Source organism: Hyperolius riggenbachi, chromosome 5 (assembly GCF_040937935.1).
Source record: "Hyperolius riggenbachi isolate aHypRig1 chromosome 5, aHypRig1.pri, whole genome shotgun sequence".
Taxonomy (NCBI): domain Eukaryota; kingdom Metazoa; phylum Chordata; class Amphibia; order Anura; family Hyperoliidae; genus Hyperolius; species Hyperolius riggenbachi.
In genome coordinates this window covers 20,548,948-20,572,763 of record NC_090650.1, presented here as the reverse complement: position 1 = coordinate 20,572,763, position 23,816 = coordinate 20,548,948, and the positions used below count along the sequence as shown (strand labels likewise).

General features: G+C 44.7%; 1 protein-coding gene across 16 annotated transcripts in view; it reads right to left on the bottom strand.

Annotated features, from left to right (window-relative positions):
* The window catches only part of OBSCN (obscurin, cytoskeletal calmodulin and titin-interacting RhoGEF), a 511,999-nt gene that overhangs the window by 122,201 nt on the left and 365,982 nt on the right, over nt 1-23,816 (bottom strand). For all 16 annotated transcript variants that reach the window (XM_068235137.1, XM_068235143.1, XM_068235140.1 and 13 more), the window contains 6 exons: nt 23,636-23,813; nt 20,445-20,558; nt 15,804-15,971; nt 10,730-10,832; nt 7,503-7,632; nt 5,549-5,654 (listed from right to left, as the gene is read on the bottom strand). In XM_068235137.1, the coding sequence (XP_068091238.1) occupies nt 5,549-5,654; nt 7,503-7,632; nt 10,730-10,832; nt 15,804-15,971; nt 20,445-20,558; nt 23,636-23,813 (799 nt within the window). The remainder of the gene's footprint in view (nt 1-5,548; nt 5,655-7,502; nt 7,633-10,729; nt 10,833-15,803; nt 15,972-20,444; nt 20,559-23,635; nt 23,814-23,816) is intronic.

Here is a 23,816-nt window from a genome sequence, read left to right as displayed (position 1 = left end):
TGAGGCAAGGCTGAAAAGGCCATGGCCTAGGGCACCAGGAAGCAAGGGGCGGGCAGCAGACTGGCACATTCCGGTAGTTAAACTGCCAAATATGTGGACCCCATGGGAAAGCACCGACTATTCCTAATGCCAGGCTGTCTGTGCACTCGGCTACAAACTTTCTCCCAGACCCAGTGCATGGCCGCCTTGCTTCCTCCACAGCGTCTGCACGTGATCACGGCAGGAAGCTACAGACAGCTAGGTCTGGGATGAAGTGGCAGCCAATGGGGAAGCTTACAGCCTGTGACCTAAGCTATCAACACTGCTGCCGGCTGCTCTTAGAGTCTGACTCCGCCCTCCACCTAGCCCCAACCTATCAAAGCTGTGAAGAGGCAGGCAAGTTTGTTGCATCACGTCATATGTGGCTCAGCGCTGCTGATAGGTCAGAGAAACTTCAGGGTGTAGGTGTAAAGAGAGTGACCCCCTGAAGAAGAATTAATAAAAACAGTGTGCCCACTGATAAGAGACTGAACAGAGCAGGGGCTTGGAGCTGCAGCAGATGAGGAGCGGAGAGAGACAAGGACATATGCAAATTGTATGACTTAAATACCTTGATATCCGGGACCAATAAAAGTGTGTGTTTGTGAGGAGGGTTGGCAAGGGGGTGGCTGGTGATAGTGGCCTTGGGCGGTAAAAACGACAAATCTGGCCCTGCTAATGAGAGCAGCAAGTATAGCTGAAGTGTCCTACTACATCAAAACTTCAACTGTTTTACTCTCAGTCTCTCTTTCCTGCTCCGAACCACTAATTCAGATAACGCTCAACAGAACAAGAGTAACATGGTGATACAATTGGTGGGAGCTTCTGGACTCTTCTGAGGTCTGGGCCATATAAACAGTAAACTCTTCAATACACCTCAGTGCTACAGGACATTCTTCACAGTTGTTGCCATCACCAAACACCCTTTAAAGTGCAGGCTTACCGGATCTATGTCAGACCCAAATTATAAGGTCTCATGCACTGAGTCAAAAACCTCTACGATCACCACCGCATCCACGTTCCTCCCAGATCCCCAATAGTCACCTCTTCTTTAAATGCCTGTTGCTCTCAACATATGGTATATGACATAAAACCAAAAAAACAGATCTAAGCGAATACCATTTAAAAACCAGTACATTTATTGCACATCCTTATAAAACACAAATCCAGCATATTCTCAGATACTCACTTCTGGGCCCTTCCGACAGCGACCCATGAAGTATTCTCGCATATAATTCCAATCTCCTCTGGAGTGCTGTCTTTATCTATCATCCGTAGGCCCAACCGGTTTTGCGTCTGCGTCATCAGGGGCTCAGTATACGCTTAGATCTGTTTTTTGGTTTTATGTCATATACCATATGTTGAGAGCAACAGGCATTTAAAAAAGAGATGACTGTTGAGGATCTGGGAGGAACGTGGATGCGGTGGTGATCGTAGAGGTTTTTGACTGAGCGCATGAGACCTTATAATTTGGGTCTGACCTAGATCCGGTAAGCCTGCACTTTAAAGGGTGTTTAGTGATGGCAACAACTGTGAAGAATGTCCTGTAGCGCTGAGGTGTATTGAAGAGTTTGCAATTAGGAGTCTTTCTGAGGACTTTTTAGCCTCTTGGCAGCTGACAGGACTTATTGTATCTCTGGCGCAGATATAAGAATATACATTTAAACAGTAAGCAAATGCAATCAATCGGAACATTCTATACAGACAAGATTCATTAGATTTCGGGTTGGTAAAAACATTATTTTTAAAGATTTGAATATAGAAGATTCTGATCCTGATTTTTAAGAAACACAAGTCTAAAAATGTTTCTTTTAAAGAGTTGAAGGTCTTTTAAAGTGTACCTGAGTCAAAGCTCAAAAATCACCTAAGAAGATGGAAGCTTCTTGTCCTCCAGTCCCCCATTGCCGCTTGAGGACCCTCCAATAATACCTATAAGGGCTTGTCGGAAATCTAATCAGGGCGACGCTCTTCTGCGAGCATGAGAGCAGTCATACTGCATCTGTGCAGCGGCTCTGCGCTACTGCGCAGCCACGCCCATGCCTGCATGGCTTCAAGATGGCTGTGCTTATGCCAGAAGAGGAACACAATGTTCTGGAGGGTCCCAAGCAGTGACGGAAGACCGCGAGGACACCATGGGAAGCCTCTGGAGGATTCAGAGGTTTCCCTCTCCTTGGATAAGTACCATATTTTCCACCGTATAAAAAAATAGGTAGAAAAAGTCCCTGCACCTTATACGGTAAAGGCAGGGAATCCCCGACTTCCGAAGGCCTGCTGATACGAACTGCCGACCCTCTGCCATCAGGGATTCCCTGCCTTTGTCCCTGCTGTGACTGTCTCCCCCCACCCCCCGCTTGCCTCTCCTCCCTCCTCTTTGAGTCTCCAGGGCCCCCCGTGCAAGCAGCAGCTTACCTCACCAACATGTCCGTGGAGATTGAAGACATCAGGCTTACCAGTGCAGCTTCCTCTAGTGTCGGCTGCTAATGACGCATCAACAATGCGTCATTAGCAGCTGGCACTAGAGGAAGCCTCACGGAGAAGCTGGATGTCTTCAATCTCCGTGGGCATATTGATGAGGTTAGCCGCTGCTTGCACGGGGGGCCCCGGGAGACAGGAGGTGGCATGAGGGAGACAGGAGGAGGCATGAGGGAGACAGGATAACACATGGGGGAGACAGAAGGACACATGGGGAGACATGGTGGATACAGAATGGGACATAGGAGGAAACATGGGTGACACCATATAGGGGAGGACATGTACAAGACGCTGATGGAACATGGACGCACCAGGTTTAGTTTATTTTCTTCCCTGTTTTTTGCCCTCTAAACCTGGGTGCGTCTTATATTCTGGAGCGTCTTATACAGCGGAAAATACAGGTATGTGATTTTTCACCAGAGCTTAGGCTCGGGTTTGCTTTAAGGTGGCCACACGATACAAGTTTTCATATTTATTTTTAATTTCATTGATTGTAACAATGAATCACACGTTAATTTTTTCCCAAATTATGAAAAAAAATGACTGAAAATATGAAATTATGAAAAAAATGACTCTGATACAATTGTTTGGGTCAATAAATCAAGAACCTGAAAATCTATCCTGCACCATTCAATCTCCTGAAAAATTGTACAGAAATTTCCACCACTCCCGATCAAGTTTTATTGAAAAAAATGGGACATTCAATCAGATCTCTCGCTCGAATTAAAAAAAAAAAAAAAAAAAAAGGGTTTAGATCTTTCTGTACAGCCAATCATTTTTTTATCAAATTGCCTAAAATAATATATTTTCATTGTATAAAACTGCGGACACCTTTATAACTATGAGGTATATGTGATTTTGATGGAGTCCATGGAAATGTTTTGGTTTCAGACTGAAGACTCGAGAAGATTGAGAAAGTAATTTATTAGCTGATAAATAAGATAACTTTTGATTATATTAGAGATAGAGAATGGTTTCTGGTTTTATTTTCTGAACTCAGAGTTTGAAAGAATAACTGAACTCAGTGTTTGGCTTGGGTCAGGGGCGTAGCAAAAGCCATAGCAGTTATAGCAACTGCTATGGGGTCCTGGAGCAGAGGGATGGCCAGATGGTACTTTATGTGTTCACTAGTAACTTTCCTTTGTTTCTTCACGATCTGATTTTGTCTATTAGCCCAAGGACTGTACATTGCACGGGACTATAAATTGCCCAATCAACTCATATCCATAGGGTAGGGGCAGGTGGCATTGCTCAAGAGTGTCTAGTTCTGAAGGCCCCATGAAAATGTTGCTACGGGACCCCACAGTTTCTAGCTATGCCGCTGGCTTGGATGAAGTACAAAAGCTGTACATACTAGCCTGAGGTTCATCTCTTCATTGTACAAAGTCATTTGTTTGCTCTGTTTTCACACCCATCTCACTCTTGTTCTCAAGGACCAGTAAAGTAACCCATAAGAGATACGAGAAGAATCCACAAGATGCTGTAATGTATTATCTCTATTACTGTAACCATCAGTGTAGAACATCCTGCAAAATGCAGCTTAGAAGGTTTAAACCGCCAACGACAGCAGAGAGGTTCCTTATGCCTCTGGATGAGGACAGAAGATCCACCACCAGACACACATACTATAGTCTTAAGAAATGATGACATTTGCTTTGAACAACCTTCTTATACACCAAGTAGAAAATCCCAGACAAAAGCACAATGAAGCCATATCTATATCAAATACTTCACAAGTTCACGAGAATGTAGTTTTACCGACGCTGAGGAACACATTTATCACTAGTGAGTGGAGAGGATTCAGTCTCAGGGACGTTGCTGGTCTTTAGTGAATGGATGCTAGATACTCTGTATGTTCCAGAAGAGGCGCGCCCATTGCAAAAACATTGCTGGAAATTTGGGCGCACCAGGCGCTGCCATAGGCCATAATGGAAATTACGGCTACAGCGGTGCTCAGGCAGTAATTTGTGCGCTGTCAAGAGACGGAGCCCAAATTACGATAAAAACAGCGTAATTCAGCCGCCAGCAATAACTGACAGCCAAATTAAATCTTAACCCACAGTCCATGGCGGCCTGGAGAGGGAATAGTAATTAATGATGCTGGGCCTTTTGCAGGAGCAGGGTGAGATTTTTTTCAGCTTTACCCTGCACCCAAATTTCCCGGAGCCTTAATTACATGCACACTGCCCAATGCATTAATTGTGATCTACCAGTAGACCACCAAGGACTGCTTGGTAGATCAAGGTCAGACGCCCAAAGTAGTGAAGCCACAGAGACAGACATTATGCACTTGTGCTGTGATTGGCTGGTGCTGAACTGTCAAGCGTACAACACCTGCCGCTCACAGCATGAGAGGACAGTGTCTCCGTGGCCTCTAGTGAGTGGATAGGCTGCATCCTCAGTGATGTCACTGCTCTCTAGTGAATGGATAGGCTGCATTCTCAGTGATGTCACTGGTCGCCAGTGAAAGGATAGGCTGCATTCTCAGTGACGTCACTGGTCTCTAGTGAATGGATAGGCTGCATTCTCAGTGGTGTCACTGGTCTCTAGTGAATGGATAGGCTGCATTCTCAGTGATGTCACTGGTCTCCAGTGAATACATAGGCTGCATTCTCAGTGATGTCACTGGCCTCTAGTGAATGGATAGGCTGCATCCTCAGTGATGTCACTGGTTTCTAGTGAATGGGTAGGCTGCATCCTCAGTGATGTCACTGGTCTCTAACGAATGAATAGGCTGCATTCTCAGTGATGTCACTGGTCTCTAGTAAATGGATAGGCTGCATTCTCAGTGATGTCACTGGTTTCTAGTGAATGGATAGGCTGCATTCTCAGTGATGTCGCTGGTCTCTAGCGAATGAATAAGCTGCATTCTCAAAATAATTTGCATACACTTCAGTAATTGGCAATGTAAACTGAGAACAGTCATAAAGCACTCATTTTTCAGTGAATTAACAGACAGAACAAATAGAAACGAGTGGGAAGCTTGAATAGTACATTTTACATGGCAGCAAGTGACAGTGGAAATGTTCTCAGCTTCTGTAGGTGAAGTTCCTTTTACCTTCTATGGTGATGGTCTGGTCTCCCCTCCTCTCCTGGGCCAGCATTGCAGCCGTCTGGAAGGTCAGATCAGCTCCGCTTTGAGAGGACCCCAGTCTGTTCACCAGCTGCAGACGACATACAACATATAGGAATGACACTTACAGGCCATGGAGATAAATAAGATAGCATGAAACTTTCAAAATAAGTTAACTACTGTAGTTATTGTTACCGCAGCAGTGTATCTACGACCTACGGGACTTTACCTAAAGTCCCAGGGGCGTATATATAAGTCTGTTGCCGTAATCGCCCACCGCTCGCGCACGTACGCACTTTCATGAGTGTTCTCATTGCCGCCCATTAGTACACTGATTAGTGAATAGGAATAGGAGGTTAAAGTGCCTGTGATCAATGACCTCTCCCACACATAGTTACATCCACCCTTCGTTACCAAAATAAAACATTTGTATACACACACACACACCCTATACACACACACACACCCTATACACACACACACACACACACACACACACACACACACACACACACACACACACACACACACACACACCCTATACACACACTATACACACACACCCCACACACCCTATACACACACACCCTATACACACACACACACACACACACACACACACATACACATACACACACATACACACACCCTATACACACACACCACACACACACACACACACACACACACACACACACACACACACACACACACACACACACACACACACACACACACACACACACACACACACACACAGACATTTAAAAAAATACATAAATCGTTACCTTAGGGGCTCAAATTTTTTTAATATGTATGTCATCTGTGTATATTACTGTTAATGTAGCAAGTAAGCGCTTGTAATTAGTGACGAAAAAACCCTTAAAAATACCCCTTTATTTCCAGATAAACTATTATCGCCATACATTGTACTAGGGACATAATTTAAACGCTGTAATAACCAAGACAAATGGGCAAATAAAATGTGTGGGTTTTATCCACATTAGCATGTTTATTTAAAAATGATAATGGCCAAAAAGAGAGAAATAAGGATTTTTATCATTTTTACTTATTATTCCTGTTAAAATGCATTTAGAATAAAATAATTCATAGCAAAATGAACTACCCAAAGAAAGCCTAATTGGTGGTGAAAAAAAACCAAGATAAATCATTTAGTTGTGGTGAGTAGTGATAAAGTTATTGCCGAATGAAATGGAGGAGCGCTGAAATGTGAAAACTGCTCTGGTCCATGGGGGGAAACAACCCCTTAGTGGTTACTTGGTTAAAACCCCATCCCCCGAGAAAGCATTCTTTTCCTTACAGCCTCCCCACACCTAACACTAAAAAGGGCCCTCCAACTCTTAAAACATTCCTTTATACTGACAAAGGCCTCTAGAATTCCACCAATGTCCCACATTGGCTTCTGGGTGTTATCTTGTTGGTTTCTGGAGAAGCGACTATAGCAGTGGTCTAGGCCTCTTGCAGTGCCTTCCTCTCAGCTCCCCTCTACATAATTATGTTCAAAGTGGTGAGGGGGTCTTTGGGACGTAAAGCAAAGAGATGGAGGAGGAAGCAGGCTGGCCTGCCACACCTCTTTTACCACATAAGAGGGAGGTGTGGCTTGGTGATAGGGTCGGCATTTAGATACGGGGAAGGTGGTTTATGAAGGAGTATAGTTGTCTGTACCTCTCCTCATTCATCCTGGTCTCCATAATCACTCCTCGAAAAAATAAGACTATTGGCTAAAGTCAGATTTTCAGACAGGAAGAGACAATCTTAATGTGATGTTCCCTCCTAACACCCTATTAACATTATGACATTGTCTTTGGAAAAAGCTTCCAGCCCAGAAGAGGTTTAGTTTAGAAGATTGCAGCGCTCCCCGCAGTATAGAGCCCAGAAGTGTTGGATTCCATCTGAATTACAAATAGAAGGCTCTTACCTCACACTCATAATGGCCAATGTCTTCCTTGGTGGCATTCTTTATCACCAAAACAAGAGTTCCACTCCTTGGCTCACCAAAAGTCTGATACTTGTTGGACTCTGGCAGAAGATGGCCTTCCTTATACCACCTGAGGACACAGAAGGTTTTGAGAGTTTATTAGAACAGTACAGCTGGAAGCAGCTGGGCAGACACATGAAGGTGGAGTTGGAGAGTTTAGCAGGAGTAGAGCAGAGCAGGAATAGGCTGGGCAGACACATGAAGGTGGAGTTGGAGAGAGTTTATCAGGAGTAGCACAGAACAGGAATAGGCTTGGCAGACACATGAAGGTGGAGTCGGAAAGTTTAGCGGGAGCAGAACAGGACTAGGCTGGACAGACACATGAGGGGGGAGTCTGGGAGTTTAGCAGGAGCAGAGCAGAAATAGGCTGGGCAGACACATTAAGGTGGAGTTAGAGGGTTTAGCAGGAGCAGAGTGAAGCAGGCCAACAGTAGCAGAACAGGAATAGGCTGGGCAGACACATGAAGGTGGATTCGGAAAGTTTAGCGGGAGCAGAACAGTAATAGGCTGGGCAGACATATTAAGGTGGAGTTAGAGGGTTTAACACGAGCAGAGTGAAGCAGGCCAACAGTAGCAGAACAGGAATAGGCTGGGCAGACACATGAAATGAAGGAGGAGTAATAGAGGGTTTAGCAGGAGCAGAAATAGGCTGGGCAGACATATGAAGGTGAAGTTGGAGGGTCTAGCAAAAGCAGAGTGAAGCAGGCCAGCAGTAGCAGAACAGGTATAGGATGGGCAGACACATAAAGGTGGAGTTAGAAAGGGTTTAGCAGGAGTAGAGCAGAGCAGGAATAGGCTGGGCAACTTCATGACGGTGGAGCTAGAGAGGTAATTATCCAATTTATGATCCAATTACTTCAACATTTTACAGCGATTCACCTTGCCAGCAGTAAAGATGCAGGCATCTCTGATAAATTCAAAAATGTAAATAATTGTGAGAAAATATGTTATCATGGGCAAACACTAGCTGTAATGATCCGCTCAGCTGGATGCACTGGCAGACAGCTGTTTGACCATTCCTCTAGTCTGTGGGCTGCAGGTCTCTGCAAGAGAGACCTGTTTTTCCATTACAAGTTTCTGGTCTGTTCTGCTGCTGAGGAATTTGCATACACTCGTTATGCAAATCCCTTACCTGCCTCCTTTGATGACTGGCAGTATAAAGAGCTATGTTTCCCAGAGTCCTTTGCTGGTCATAAGAGTTAGTTCCTGTGTAACACTCGCCTGGAGTGTCAGCCTTGCTCATTGTTGAAGATTAGCTTAGAGTAATTCCTGGAACTACACTAGGCAGTTTCCCTAGTGCAGTTAGGATTGCATATCTGTTTTGTTTGTCTGTTGCGATTGTCCTGTCCCAGCGGTGGTCGACAGGAAATCGTTCTGTGTGTCTGGGTGCTAACCGAAACAGCGGTTGTTACTGGTAGCCCCTTCTGATCTGTCTTCCTGGATCGCACTAGCCTCTTGCGCTAGTGCTGTGAATCCTTCTATCCTGGATCGTACTAGCCTCTTGCGCTAGTGCTGTGGATCCTATCTCTCGCTTGTTCCTGTTTTCGTGTATCTGTCTTGTCTGATTCGAAACGCTTGCTGGAGGCTCGGCGAGGTAACCGTTAAGCAAGCGATCGCGTCCTCTGTTTCATGTTTGTCTGTCGGTGGTTAGTTAGGCGTGCTTGTCTCTGTTGTGCTTAACACGCGGAGACCGCGCATAAACGCGTGCACTGTTGCGAATGAGTGTGGTGTTCGCGTTTAGCGAGCGTTTGTTATTTTCCTTATCTCCTCATTGTATGATTTGCTGTGCCTTTGCTACTCTCGTGCTCTGCCTTGCTGTAGCCTTGTGTCACTTCTGGCAATCGCCTCTCTCGCGATTGCGTTCCTACTTCATACCTGCTGTTGTTATGCACCGTCGCGGGTTGGCGACTAGATTGGTGCACACACATACAATCTGTCCCTGTGCTCATTCTCTTCCGCAATCGCTTCTCTTGCGACTGCGTTCTCACTTGGTTTCTTCTGTTGTGTGTCCACCGTCGCAGGTTGGCGGCTAGATTGGTGGACATACATACATTCCTCATCTGTGCTTATTCGGTCTTGTGTCGCTGTTAGCAATCGCCATCTCTGGCGATTGCCTTCTCACTTTGTCTTCATGGTTGTGTGTTCATCGTCGCAGGGGGGCGACTAGTTTGGTGGACACACATACCCTCTGTCGCTTTGATCTCTCTCTTTCAGGGCTATCTTGCCCTGCGTTTCTTCCCTTCGTACAATTCCTGTCTTGCGTCTGTGGCAGGGCAGAGGAGCGGTTCCTCTGCACTCCACAGCTCCACCTGCCGACAGGAATTTCCCTCTACAGGTGCATTGGACCTTTTGCTGGGTTCCCGCAAATTACACGCTTGTGGAGGATTTCCGCAGTGTCAGCGCACGTCTTGTGCGCTGATCACGGAGAGAATTCCACGATCGTTACACTAGCCAAACACTTTATCAATGAATATTGTAAATATAGGACATTTTCATCCTTAAGTTATATACAGTAAAGTTCCTCATGAACAAATGTATAGTAGGAAAGCCAGTTACACGTGACCACCATTGACCACATTTCTCAGAGGAGCTCTTTGTAGACTAGAACTAATGCTTCCGTTGAATTCCCAAGGAAACATTTTTGTAGAGATGAGGTCTGTTCATACTGCAGAACAAAGACATTGTCCACCAGCAAGTCCAATTAACTCCTCAACAAACACCCATCTGATCTCAGACGGTAAAGAATGCAACAGGAATGTTCTGCCAGTCATTATGTAAAATGACAGAGAATCTTAAAAAAACAAAAACAAAACAGCAGTTCAAAGTATATCCAGGACACAAGAAACGGAGCATATCCCAATCAGCCTTAAAATAATCAAGATTATCTTAAAGAGACATTAGTTCTGGCACATAACACAATTAAAAACTTGTTTCTATCCACTTTACTGCCCATACAGATGTCATTTTTAAAGAGATTACATTATTTGTGGACATAAGCAAGTCCCCCAGCTCATAGAACAGCATTGCTAGGAGCAGCCATTGCATGAACTAGTAAATAAATACATTCATTTATATTTGTTTTTGCTACTCAAGTTTGAAACAAATTCTGCACTTCTTGCAGTTTGAAATCGCCAGTTAATATCAGACGATGACTTGGCCGTACTCACCTCACTTGTGGATATGGTGCACCCTCGATAGTGCAGGTAAACTGGGCATCTTCTCCGTCCACAAAGTAGGAGTTCCTCATCTTGTTTACAAATCTGGGTGGCACTGGAACAAAAATATGGGATTATTATAATTTTTATTTATTAAACAACAAAATGGTATGTCCATTAAAATAAAAAAAACAAAAACATGTACTGTAAAGATTGTTTTACACAGTTCCAAGCCAAAGAACTGATCTTTCCGTCTCCTCTCCTTCCTGACCCCAGTCCTTGCTTACATAACTTCGGAAGAGAACATTCGAGATAACACCCCTCCACGTTGATCTGGAATCCTGGGCTGAGAGGGATATGGGGCTGCCATATTTATTCACTTTGAAACAATACACATTGTCCTGCTGATCCTCTGCCTCTAATACATTTGACCATCAGATTGACCGAAATTTTCACATTGTTTGATCATTTCCACAAGGGAAATGGATTGATTTTGAGATTAGTAAAGCACGAAATGGATCCCTTTCTCGATTAGAAGCAGATTGGACATTTTTCCGTCGGTCTGAAGGAAAAAATGTCGTTGCGTGTACCAGGCATTAAGCCTGGTACACACTTTCAATTATGATTGGTCAATCACTAACCAATTTTACCTCCTGCATGTAATAGGAGGGTCAACACCTACTGAATACTATAACCAGATGGTGTAGGTAAACTCTCATACTAAATTGAGGTGGTAAAATTGGTCAGTGATTGGCCAGTCATAACTGAAAGTGTGTACCAAGATTAAAGGGGAACTGAAATAAGAGGTATACGGAGGCTGCCATATTTATTTCCTTTTAAGCATTACCAGTTGCGTGGCAGCCCTGCTGATCCTCTGCCTCTAATACTATTAGCCATAGCCCCTGAACAAGCATGCAGCAGATCAGGTGTTTCAGACTTTAAAGTCAGATCTGACAAGACTAGCTGCATGCTTGTTTCTGGTGTTATTCAGATACTACTGCAGAGAAATAGACCAGCAGGGCTGCCAGGCAACTGGTATTGATTAAAAGGAAATTAATATGGCAGCCTCTGTATACCTCTTACTTCAGTTCCCCTTTAAGACCCTGAACAAGCATGCGGATCAGATGCTCTGAACCAATCAGCCTCATACTTGTTTCAGATGTGTTATTCAGACACTCCTGATGCACGAGAGATCAACAGGGCTGCCAGGCAACTGGAAGTGTTGAAAAGGAAATATGGCAGCCTCCATATCCCAATCCCTCTCACTTCAGGTTCCTTTTAAGTAGTCTTAGCGTCTTCACGTTTTGCTGCTTCTTATCTTGTAAACACCACTGATTATGTTTACACAATAATCTAGGAAGTAGGGAGAGGTAGAGGAGATTCTGGAGAGTTATTGAGGATCGAAGAATCTCCCAGAGAGAAGTTTTGCTGAATTCCAGTGAGATCACTTAAACATATAGAGATAAGAAATACGTTTCTTCCAGAGTAAAATGAGCCATGAATTACTTTTCTCCTATGTTGCTGTCACTTACAGTAAGTAGGAGAAATCTGACATTACCAACAGGTTTTGGACTAGCCCATCTCCTCATGGGGGATTCTCAGGGTTTTCTTTATTTTCAAAAGACCTTAGTGAATGGCAGTTGTTCCGTCCAACTGCTAAAAAAGTGTGCGGTGAGCAGGGAGTCTGGCCAGCATATTTTTATAAATCTTTTTCATGAATTGTCTGTATAAAGAATAAAGGCCATGCTGAGAATCCCCCATGACTAGCCCAAAACCTGTCGGTAATGTCAGATTCTACTACCTACTGTAAGTGACAGCAACATAGGAGAAAAGTAATTTATGGCTCATTTTACTCTGGAAGAAATTTACTTCTTATTTGTATGTGTTTGCATGTATTTTACATTTTACATTTTCGTGACAGAGGTCCTGTAACCATGAGTTTGGACTGCTAAAAATATAGATATAGAGGCTGCCATATTTATTTCCTTCTAAACAATGCCAGTTGCCTGGCAGCCCTATTGATCTTCTGGCATAAGTAGTGTCTGAGTCAAAAACCCTGGAACAAGCATACGGCTAATCCAGTAAAACCTGATCAGAGTACCTGATCTGCTGCATGCTTGTTCAGGGGCTATGGCTAAAAGTATCAGAGACACAGGATCAGGAGGACAGCCAGGCAACTGGTATTGCTTAAACGGAAATAAATATGGCAGCCTCCATATACCTCTCTCTTCGAGTTTTCTATAATGTAAATGAGCACAAGCTGTACCTATTGGATCTCAGCTACAACGAATGCTGCATGGAATCAGGAAATGTGGGCGTCTGGGGCTAATGGACTATTTGGGGGCCCCATAGGGTCTAATGCAAAATATTGGCTATTGGGTGTCCAAAGAAGAAATTAGGGCGCCAGATAAATAGCGAGCACCGGGCCTGTCCTACCGAAATCTTTCATTTTCACAATTAGTGTTTAGATAAATATTGTTTTCAAATTCGTTTTGAGAATTGCAATATTGTAAATGATCACTTTGAACTTCATTATCTAACAAATTTATCGTTTTTTGTATTAACGTTATTTGCCAAGAAGAAATGTAGGTGCCCGATACATAGCGGCCGCCAGAACCGTCCAACCGAAATTTTGCATTTTGAGAATTAAAGTTTCGATAAATATCATTTTGAAATTCGTTTTGAGAATTGTATTTTTAATGATCGTTTAGTATTTTAATATCTTAGAAATGCATCGCTTTTTGTAATTATGTTTTTTGGAGTGGAGTAGGGGGTTTTAAGGTTAGGCGTCAGGAATGGGAGTCTTAGGGTTAGGCACCACCAGGGGAGTCTTAGGGTTAGGCACCACCAGGGGAGTCTTAGGGTTAGGCACCACCAGGAGGATGGTTAAGGTTAGGCACCACCAGGGAGGTCTTAGGGTTAGGCACTACCAGGGGGGTGCTTAGGGTTAGGCAGCACCAGGGGGGTGGTTAGGGTTGGCACCACCAGGGAGATGGTTAGGGTTAGGCACCACCAGGGGGGGTCTTAGGATTAGGAATAGGGAGGGTTCTGTGTGTAGGGTTAGGTTTAGTTACAGTAAAATATCAGTGATATTTACCTATGTTTTACTATGCTTATTACCACTGTAAATATATTTTCGTTTTCATTGTCACAGATGATATTTTGCTATTTTATAACTGTTATTTTAACATATTTATTATTCTATGTTAAAGATGAAGAAATTATAAAAATATTGTTATAGACAATATCTTAAAATTTCGGCTATACCCAGCGCCCTTTTTCCCGGGCGTATTTGATGTATGCAGGCTGCACACCCTCACTTCCGTGACTGGAACTACTTGTTACTATTTGCAACAAACAAGAACAAACATTAAAAAGAAATAATTAGGACTACATCAGCAGCAGCAGATCTGAAGGAATCGGCGTCCCCACAGCCAAGGTTCTGCCATGTGACATAATTGGTTCTGATTATGCTGCTGGGAATGAAGGGAATAAGTGTGTGTGTGTGTGTGTGTTTATATATGCAGTGTGTGTGTGTGTGTGTGTGTGTGTGTGTGTGTGTGTGTGTGTGTGTGTGTGTGTGTGTGTGTGTGTGTGTGTGTGTGTGTTTATATATGCAGTGTGTGTGTGTTTATATATGCAGTGTGTGTGTGTTTATATATGTGTGTGTGTGTGTGTGCGCGTGTGTATGTGTATGTTTGTGTGTGTGTGTTTGTGTATATACAGTGTGTGTGTGTGTGTGTGTGTGTGTGTGTAATCCTATGTATTGTACAGCGCTGCGTAATATGTTGGTGCTATATAAATCCAATAAATAATAATAATAATAATAATAATGCGTGTGTATGAATCATGGCAGCCAACCTTGAGCCTGTCTAATAGATCGTTTCACACCTCTGAGTCACAAATTCTCCTTCCTAGCAGCGTGACGAAGGGGGGACGGGATTGTAAAATCCTTCTACAGCCCAGAGAAAGCTCTGCACACCGCAGGAGAGCCTGGGATTTTCCACTGCCTGGAGGCAGCTTACAGCCAGAGCAGGAATGACTGAATCACGGCCAAAGATAGAATCGGGCCAGATAAGACTGCTGAGAGATTAAAGGAGAACTCTGTGGCATTTTAATGGACTGGTAGGGGCATTACAACAGCCATCACAACCCCCTCGTCACAGGGGGTCCTGGGGTGCAGAGCAGCAGCAGCAGAGGTTCCTTGTGTGCGTTCTCCAGTCTTGATTACTCCGTCTCCCCCCATCCCCCAGATTTTGCAGCGGATAGTATTACCTCATTCTCGTAGGACAGGTCCTCTTCACTCCTCTGTGTAGCCTATTAGCTTGTGTCTTCCTGTCACATGACATGCAATGTTGGGAGCCGCAAGCTTACAGGCTGCACAGCGTAGCCACACAGAGGAGTGAAGAGGACATGTCACGCTGGATTGAGGTAAAATATTATGTTCCGTTGCAGAATCTGGGGAGCAGTTGGGACCCAGGAGTGTAAAACACAAGCACTGTTCTATTTCTTACTTTACATAGGCATGCAGTGGGGAGGAGAGAAGGCCAGATGAACTTTGCTGGGGCGCCCGGCCTATGCATGTTATGCCCCTGTGGACTGGCAGTAGAGTCCAGAATATCTGGAAATCAACTAACCAGCAGTCTCAACCAACCAGCACAAATCACCGGCAGTCCTCACAGTGGGGAAGGCCAACTTCTTAGGGTGTTTGTGGGCTCCACTGTGCTTAAAGACTGGGTTCCACAGCACCCTCAAGTTAATATATGTCCAATTGCTGTACTTTAACATGTAATACAGAGTTTATACAGAGTGGGGAATAGAACTGTATTAGCTGGGCCTATTTTTAACACCCACTCGCAATGCTCCCAGACTTCTCCAGAGCAGCTCCTACTATATGGAACTTCCTCCCTTCTTGGCAGATGGCTAAACTGTACTTAACATTACCCAAAGTAGGAGACACTTGTAGTATTTTGGGCATCCTACCTCAAGAAAAGTCAATCAACAGCAAGACAAATGTGAGCACACGGGGCAGCCCTTCCCCAGTCAGTCCCAGATTTGGCAGACAGACAGATAGACGAGCAATCACCTTGAACAAGGATCTTCCCCAGTGTGCTGGCATTGCCGGCGGCGCTGGAGGCAAAGCACATGTACTGTCCGGAGTCTGCTCCGGTCATGTTGTCCAGAATGAGGGTGCAGGAACCATCGGGGTCCTCAATGATGATGTGATGGGGATCCACCTCTACGGAACGACCATCTGTGACAAGAGAAGGTGATCAGTCATAGCTGCAAATGATGAGCACGGGCGAACATCTCCTCCAGCAAAACTTAAGCTAAATACTCACCTTGCGACTTAGGAAGACGGATCCCAGCTCCCCGATCCATCTACCTAGTGGCGGGTATACGCGACGTCACACGACGGGCGTGAACAAGAGTTAAAGCGATCGTAGTACTTTGCATGGGAGTTGTTGGGGACCTTAATGATTGTTATCACCACACTTCGCTAAACAACATGTGTCACCTGACGTGAGATCGTGGAAATGATCGCTCGTTGCTCGAAAAAATTACCGGTCATTGGAGAAACCATATAGTGGGTAGGGGCCTTAAAGAAGAATCGATACTTACCCAGGGCTTCCTCCAGCCCCATAAAGACGTGCGAGTCCCTCGCTGTCCTCCTGCGATCTGCCGTTCAGCCCCGATCAGCCCTGGTAACTGGCTCAGTCACGTCAGTCTGGGTCTTCTGCGCATGCGTAATAGACCAGGACTGACGTGACTGGGTCAGTTACTGGGGCTGATCGCAGCTGAACGGCACGCCATGGGAGGATGGCAAGGAACTCACAAGTGCTTATGGGGCTGGAGGAAACCTTGGGTAAGTATCGATTCTTCTTAGTTTTTAATCTCTGAGTCTCTTTAAGTACAGTCTGGCAGGTTTTTCAAATGGTGATAATTAGAGCAAAACAAGTGCAGGCGTGGGTGTGTTGTTCAGAGAGACCTATCAGGTTCCAAGATCTGAGGATCTGCTCGTCTTTTGCTCCACTTTTCTTACACTGGTTTTCCCACCGACCAACGTCAACCAATCATAATCTTTGTAAATGCCATACCTTCAAAAGGATAGTCCACTAGATGAAAAATATATGAAGTGACTCCCTCAGTTCAGACCTGCACATCACAAGGGAGTTTACAAATGTTGTTTCAGATTTGGTGCTTTAGATATACCTGAAGCTCAGCCTTCCTATCAGCAAAGCGAGTGCTAAGTGTGTCTGCTTTTCTAAATAGTGCAGGTGTTTCCTGCTTTGTGCAGATAATCATTTGTGTAGGAATAAGGAAGTTACTGTGGCCTCAGTGAGTAGTTGGGACTTTTTTGAACGAGCACCAAAATTTACTAATTTCCGTCTTGGAAAAAAAATGGTATTTCAGTGTTGAAATCCTTTTAAGGCTTGTATAGCTGCCTGGCTGTGAAATGAAATGAAAAGCTAATTTTAATAACATTATATTAAAGAAATAACTCGCTTACCACTAATACAAGATTTAGCAATCCTTGTAACAAAAGCGCAATTTTAGAATTTTATTTTATATCTAGTTCAATTGGAGTCTCTTTTTTCATGTGCGGTGCTTGCTGTCTGCTCTGTCCTCTGTGAAACAGTTAGGGCCTGTTCAGACTATGCGCGTTCCTAGACGTTTTCAGGGAACGTGTCTGGGTACCAAAAACGCATAGGAACGGCTCCTAATGCTTTTGAATGGGCTAGTTCACATGTATGCGTATGAGACGCATACGTTTCTCATCCGCATTGCTGCACGCAGTTCTGTGCGTCACGCATAGAAACGGACGCAATGAAAGTCTATGGACGCGTATCAAAAACGCGTACTATTGCGTTTTTAGCGTCCGTTTTCCTCTGCGGTTCCCATAATTCTTTTTTCCCCCCTAGGTCACGTGTGTGTGCAAAACGCAATAGAATACGCATTAGAACGCAAGAAAAACGCATGCGTTTTTCAACTTGCGTTTCTTTGATTTTAAACGCATTCTTCATACGCAGATAGTCTGAACAGGCCCTTAGGGCTGGTGCACACCAGAGCGGTTCTGGAGTGTTTTTAAAACGCTTGCAGGGGGAAAACCGCTTGGCTAATGAAAGTGAATGGGATGGTGCACACCAGAGCGGCTGGTGAATGGGATGGTGCACACCAGAGCGGCTGGTGAATGGGCTGGTGCACACCAGAGCGGCTCGTTTTTTCCACAAACGCAAACTCGGGGGCTGCAGCATTTTTTAGATTTCTGAGGCGTTTCTGCCTCAATGTTAAAGTGTAGGAAAGTGGAAAACCGCTCTGAAAAACGCTGGATCAGAGCGGTTTTCCAGGCGAGTTTGTTACAGAAGCGGTTTACCGTAGTAACAGCTTTACTGTAACAATATTTGTAATCTGCTACACAATAACACTCCAAAAAACACTAGGCATGTTTAGAAAACATGCCTAGAATCGCTCTGAAGGCCCCATTCACACTAGAGCGCTTTTCAGGCGATTTCAGCATTGCTGGAAATTGCTAGCGTTTTGAAAAACTTGTGTACAATGAAAGTATATTGAAGCGATTTGCGATTTGCTGAAACGCAAACTCGTAGCCTGCAGCATTTTCTGAGCGATTCTGGAACGATTCTGCAGGCTTATATTGAACTAGAAATCGCAAAATGCTAATCGCTGAAGAAACGCTGAAAAAACGCTCTCTATACAATGAAAAATCGGTGGGAAATCGCTAGGAAAAAACTCCTGAAAATCGCTCAGCATTTGCGGTAGCGTTTAGCGATTTCTAGTGTGAATAGGGCCTGAAATATGCTTCAAAAGCTCTAGCGTTTTGCAGATCTGCTAGAGGTTTTTGGTGTGCACTGGGCCTAACAGAATTGCTGTGAACGCTGCACCGCGTTTCCATGGCAACTGACATCAGTTATCAGTGGAGACACGGCTGCCAGGCGGGGCACAGTGCGCGCAAGGAGTAGGAGGAGTGAGCGAGTGGCCATCGGGAGACAGGCCCGACCGAGCCTGCGACTCCATTTTGTGCCTGAATGAGTTGCCCAGCGGAGAAGCGCAAATGCAAGCGGACGGGCGAGCGGGGGTAAGGTGAATCGAGGCCATGCGCGACATTGTCGAGGGAGGGGACGAGGTCACATGTTGAGGGAGTTGCCTTGTGAGGAAGCAGGCCGGGGGAAGGGGTTATGGGTGAGAATTAAGGCCACATGTGACATTGTGGGGGAAGGGGGGATCGAATTGTATGGCTCTGCGGCCCACTCCCATCCGTACCATTAAATAAACAGCATTTCTGGAACAAATTTGGCTCGACAGAATCATCAACCATCGATCCAGAGATCCCTCATTTTTCAATATATTTTCATTTAATTCAGTGTCTTTCTTTATAAAATAGAATAGTAACATTAACATATTGATTATACATTATTATTATTAGTGGTGCAGTGGATAGCACTTTCACCTTGCAACACTGGGTCCACAATTAGAATCCCAGGGAACTATCTACACAAAGTTTGTATATGTTCTCCCCGTGTCTGTTTGGGTTTCCTCCGGGCACTCTGGTCCCCCCCCCCACATCCCAAAAACATACCGATAAGTTAATTGGCTATCCCCTAAAAATTGTCCCTAGACTACAACAGACATATGACTGTGGTAGGGCTTAGATTGTGAGCTCCTCTGAGGGACAGTGAGTGACAAGACTATGCAGAAAATGTCAGGGCTAGATAAATACTAAATAATAATATTAACAACACTGATATGGGATCAAACTTTCCACAACTTTCAGCCACTCCATAAATTCAGCCAACAGTTGTACATTACTGCTTGCCTTCCCTCTGCAAGTGGAGAGGGCGTTTTCTTAAAGGAAACCCAAGGTGAGATGGTTATGGAGGTATGGAAGCTGCCATATTTATTTCCTTTTAACAATATCAAATTGCCTGGCTGTTCTGCTGATCTCTTTGGCTGCAGTAGTGTCTGAATCACACACCCGAAACAAGCATGCAGACAATCCAGTCAGACTTGAGTCAAAGCACCTGATCTACATGCTTGTTCAGGGGCTGTGGCTAAAAAGTATTAGAGAGGGACAGCCAGGCAACTTGCATTATTTAAAGTGTACCCGAGGTGACATGTGACATGATGAGATAAACATGTGTATGTACAGTACGGAACATATTAATAACCAGGCTGTTTTACTTGTTTTATTTTGCTGCCTGAAAGAGTTAATTTTTAAGGATGGAAGTGACCGCTCCTGTCTTGTCAGTAGCTTGTCAGGAATACAGTAACCATCACTGATAAGCAAATTACAGCCATAAAAGTTTTCCTGGCAGAATACAATTTTCTACACATTTCTGAGAGCAGAGGGAGAGAGAAAAGGGTCAATATAGTTCATGTATTTTCATTTAGAGACACTTAATAGACTGCAACTGAGCAGAGATAAGAAAACATTCAATCTACTTTCTAAATGTTGAAATATAAAATAACATTTTAGGATGTCTAAAAAAGTAATTTTTAGAAGTAGGAGGACAAATATAATTGTTCATCTCATCAGTTTATTTTCAACTCGGGTTCACTTTAAAAGGTAATAAATATGGCAGCTTCCATATCACTCTCACCTCGGGATCCCTTTAAGACTCTTTTTGACTTTTTACTCATTTTCTCATCTCCTGGTAGCTGATACCAACAATCAATAAATCAATATACGAGCAGACAAAAATCCAATTACCTTTGTACCAACTAATGGTGGGTTTTGGAGTCCCGGTGACGCGGCAGGCCAGTTTGATCGTCTCTCCGAGCTCGGCTGTGCAGTCAGCGAGAACTTCGATGAAGTGTGGAGGATCTGGAAGAGAGTAATACATTTCAAAAGCTGGAAGAAACTTCTGAGGATCTAAGTTTCCTTAATACAAAACTCTGAGAAGAGGGCGAGGAACGTCAAGGTGTTTAAACATATGGCCTCAATTCACTAAGCTTAACTCCTGTCTTTAATAACTCTTCTGAGCTGTTTTACAGTTATCACAATTATATCACCATAGTGATAACTGTAAAACAGCTCAGAAGAGTTATTAAAGACAGGAGTTAAGCTTAGTGAATTGAGGCACCTCTAGTTCTAGTTCTTAAAATTTCAGTCCAGATTTGCGGGTCAATCTCATGGCTTCTGGCCAAAGCTAAAAAACAAAGACACTTCCTGTCCACACCACATTGTAAGTTGTAGAATTAGGTAGTTGACATTTGGTTGTTGTGGGCGCAGGTTGTTTTATTAAGTAGTTGGAAATTCAGGGAATTAAAGGCAGGCTGAATTATGTGGTAAAAGCTCCAAAAATGTGTGCAGATAAAGAGGAACATGGCAAATGTACAGACCTAGTGCAAACCAGAGCTCCAGAGGAACATCTAAAAGGTGGAGATTGTAGTGAGGTCCTCCCGTGCAACATCGGAACAGACAAAATCTAGTCCTGCCAAGTCTTGGCTACATGAAGAACCTCAGAGAAAAAAATAAGGGAACTGTAATGATCCGCTCAGCTGGCTGCACAGGCAGACAGCTGTTTGACCATTCCTTAAAGAGAACCAGATATGATTAAAAAAAAGCTTTTATACATACCTGGGGCTTCCTCCAGCCCCATACGCACGGATCGCTTCCACGCCGCCGTCCTCTGCTGCCTGGATCCGCCGGTACCGGGTTCTGTTATTGCCGCGAGTCGGCCAGTCGGCCGGCGGACGCGGCTGATTCTCCGCATCACACGGCGCTCCCCCTATACAAGTACGCATGTGGCTGCCTACTGCGCAGCCGCATGCATACGGGTATGGAGGGAGCCCCTGTGATGCGGACAATTGGCCGCGTCCGCCGGAAGTGACGGGCCCGGTACCGGCGGTTCCAGGAAGCGGAGGATGGCGGCGTGGGAGCGATCCAGGCTTATGGGGCTGGAAGAAGCCCCAGGTATGTATAACAGCCTTTTTCTATTTTTAGATTGTATTCCTCTCTGGTTCCCTTTAAGTCTGAGGGCTGCAGGTCTCTGGAATAGAGACCTGTCTTCACTTTGCAAGTTTCAGACTTGCTCTGCTACTGAGGAATTTGCATACATTTGTCATGCAAATTGCCTAGCTGCCTCCTTTGATGGCTTGCAGTATAAATACCTTGTGCTCCCAGAATTCCTTGGTGGTCATGATGGCTTGTTCCTGCTAACACCTGGAGTGTCAGCCTTTGCTATTGTTTGCTAAGATTATCTTAGAGTAATTCCTTAGGAGTGCACTTGCATTCTTTCTAGCGTAGTCAGGTTGTATTATCTGTTTTGTCTGTGCGATTGCACGGTCGCCAGTGGTTGGCGATTGTGAATCGTTCTGTCTTGCGATTGTCTTGTCGCCAGCGGTGGTCGGCAGGAAATCGTTCTATCTGTTTGGATCGCACTTGCCCTAACGGTAGTGGCGGTGGTTCCTTCTGCATTCTGCCTTAGGGGTGCTAACCAGAGCAGTGGTTGCTACTGGTAGACCCATCTGTTTGTCTTTCTGGATCGCATCCGCTCTAGCGGTAGCAGCGGTGGTTTCTTCTGTGCTCTGTCTGGGAGTGTAGGCCAGAGCTGCGGTTGCTGCTGGCTGCTCCTTCTCTCTGTCTTTGTCTAGTACGAACGCTTGCTGTAGGCTCGGTGAGGTAACCGTTTAGCAAGCGTTCACGTTCTCTATTTTGTGTTTGTGTTTCATTGGTTAGTTAGGGTGGCACGCTTATCACTGGGCGCCTAACGCGCGGTGATCGTGCTTAAACGCGTTCGCTGTTGCGAATGAGTGCGGTGTTCGCATTTAGCTAACGTTTGTTATTTTCCTTGACGTTCTGATCATTGTTATGGTTATGTCTTTCCTGCTACACTTGTGCTCTGTCTAATCCGGTCTTGTTTCCCTGTTGGCAATCGTCATCTCTTGCGATTGCGTTCCCACTTGGGTTCTGCTGTTGTGTGTTCGCCGTCGCTGGGTAGCGACTAGATTGGTGGACATACATACATTCCTTCTCTGTGCTTATTCAGTCTTGTGTCGCTGTTAGCAATCGCCATCTCTTGCGATTGCTTTCCCACTTGGTCTTCACTGTTGTGTGTTCATCGTCTCTGGGTGGCGACTAGATTGGTGGACACACATACATCCTGTCTCTGTGCTCTCTCTCTTTAAGGGCTATCTTGCCCTGCATTGCTTCCCCTTGTACAATTCCTATCTGGCATCTGTGGCAGTACAGAGAGGTGGTTCCTCTGTTCTCCACAGCTCCATCTGCCAGCAGGAATTCCCCTCTACAGGTGCATAGCACCATTGCTGGGTTCTCTCCGATTATACGCTTGTGGAGGATTTCCGCAGTGTCAGCGCGCATCCTGTGCGCTGACCACGGAAATAATTACACAATCGTTACAGGAACCAACCGGGAGACAATCTGGTGGATCATTTTTAGGCAAAATGGTAAATGGAGAAAGAGGAAGTAAAAGTCACCCACAAGACAAGGTAACCAAACCAGTCAAACACTAAGAAGGAGAATTTTTGGCCCCTCTCGGGTAGATCCAGATCATTAAAGGACACCTAATTGTGCTGGTCGAAATCCCCTCCACCCCAAAAAAAGGTGTGTTATGGCAAAGAAACCTACCAACACAGATACACAGAAATTATGCACTTAAAAAACAGAGAAATATGTTTGTGGCGGCCAGTTTACTATCTCTGGAGAAGACCCGACCCTTATTCTCCATTTTACTGGTTTCAATAACCTTATGAACACCTATTACCGTGTAGAGTAAAAAATCTAGTCCTAACTGAAAACCTCCAAAACCTGAAAAATGTGTTTCTTAATTTGGAAATTAATTTTTGTTGGTCTGTGTTTTATGGTTGCAGTGGTCTAACAGGCAGGGGCATTTCATCTTTCTCATCTCACAAGGATGAAGGTGTGAAAATATTGCTTACTCCAGAGTGGGAGGCTGAACCTGTGCTGGATGCCAGTAATTTCCTTCACCCAGGAGTTCTTGATGATGATGGTGCGGGCTTGGAGAAGATACTTGCGGACGGAGTCCTCTCGTTCATGCCAGATCTCAAAAGCTCGGTCATCTCCCTCAACCACATCATTGACATCAATGTTTGTCAGCTG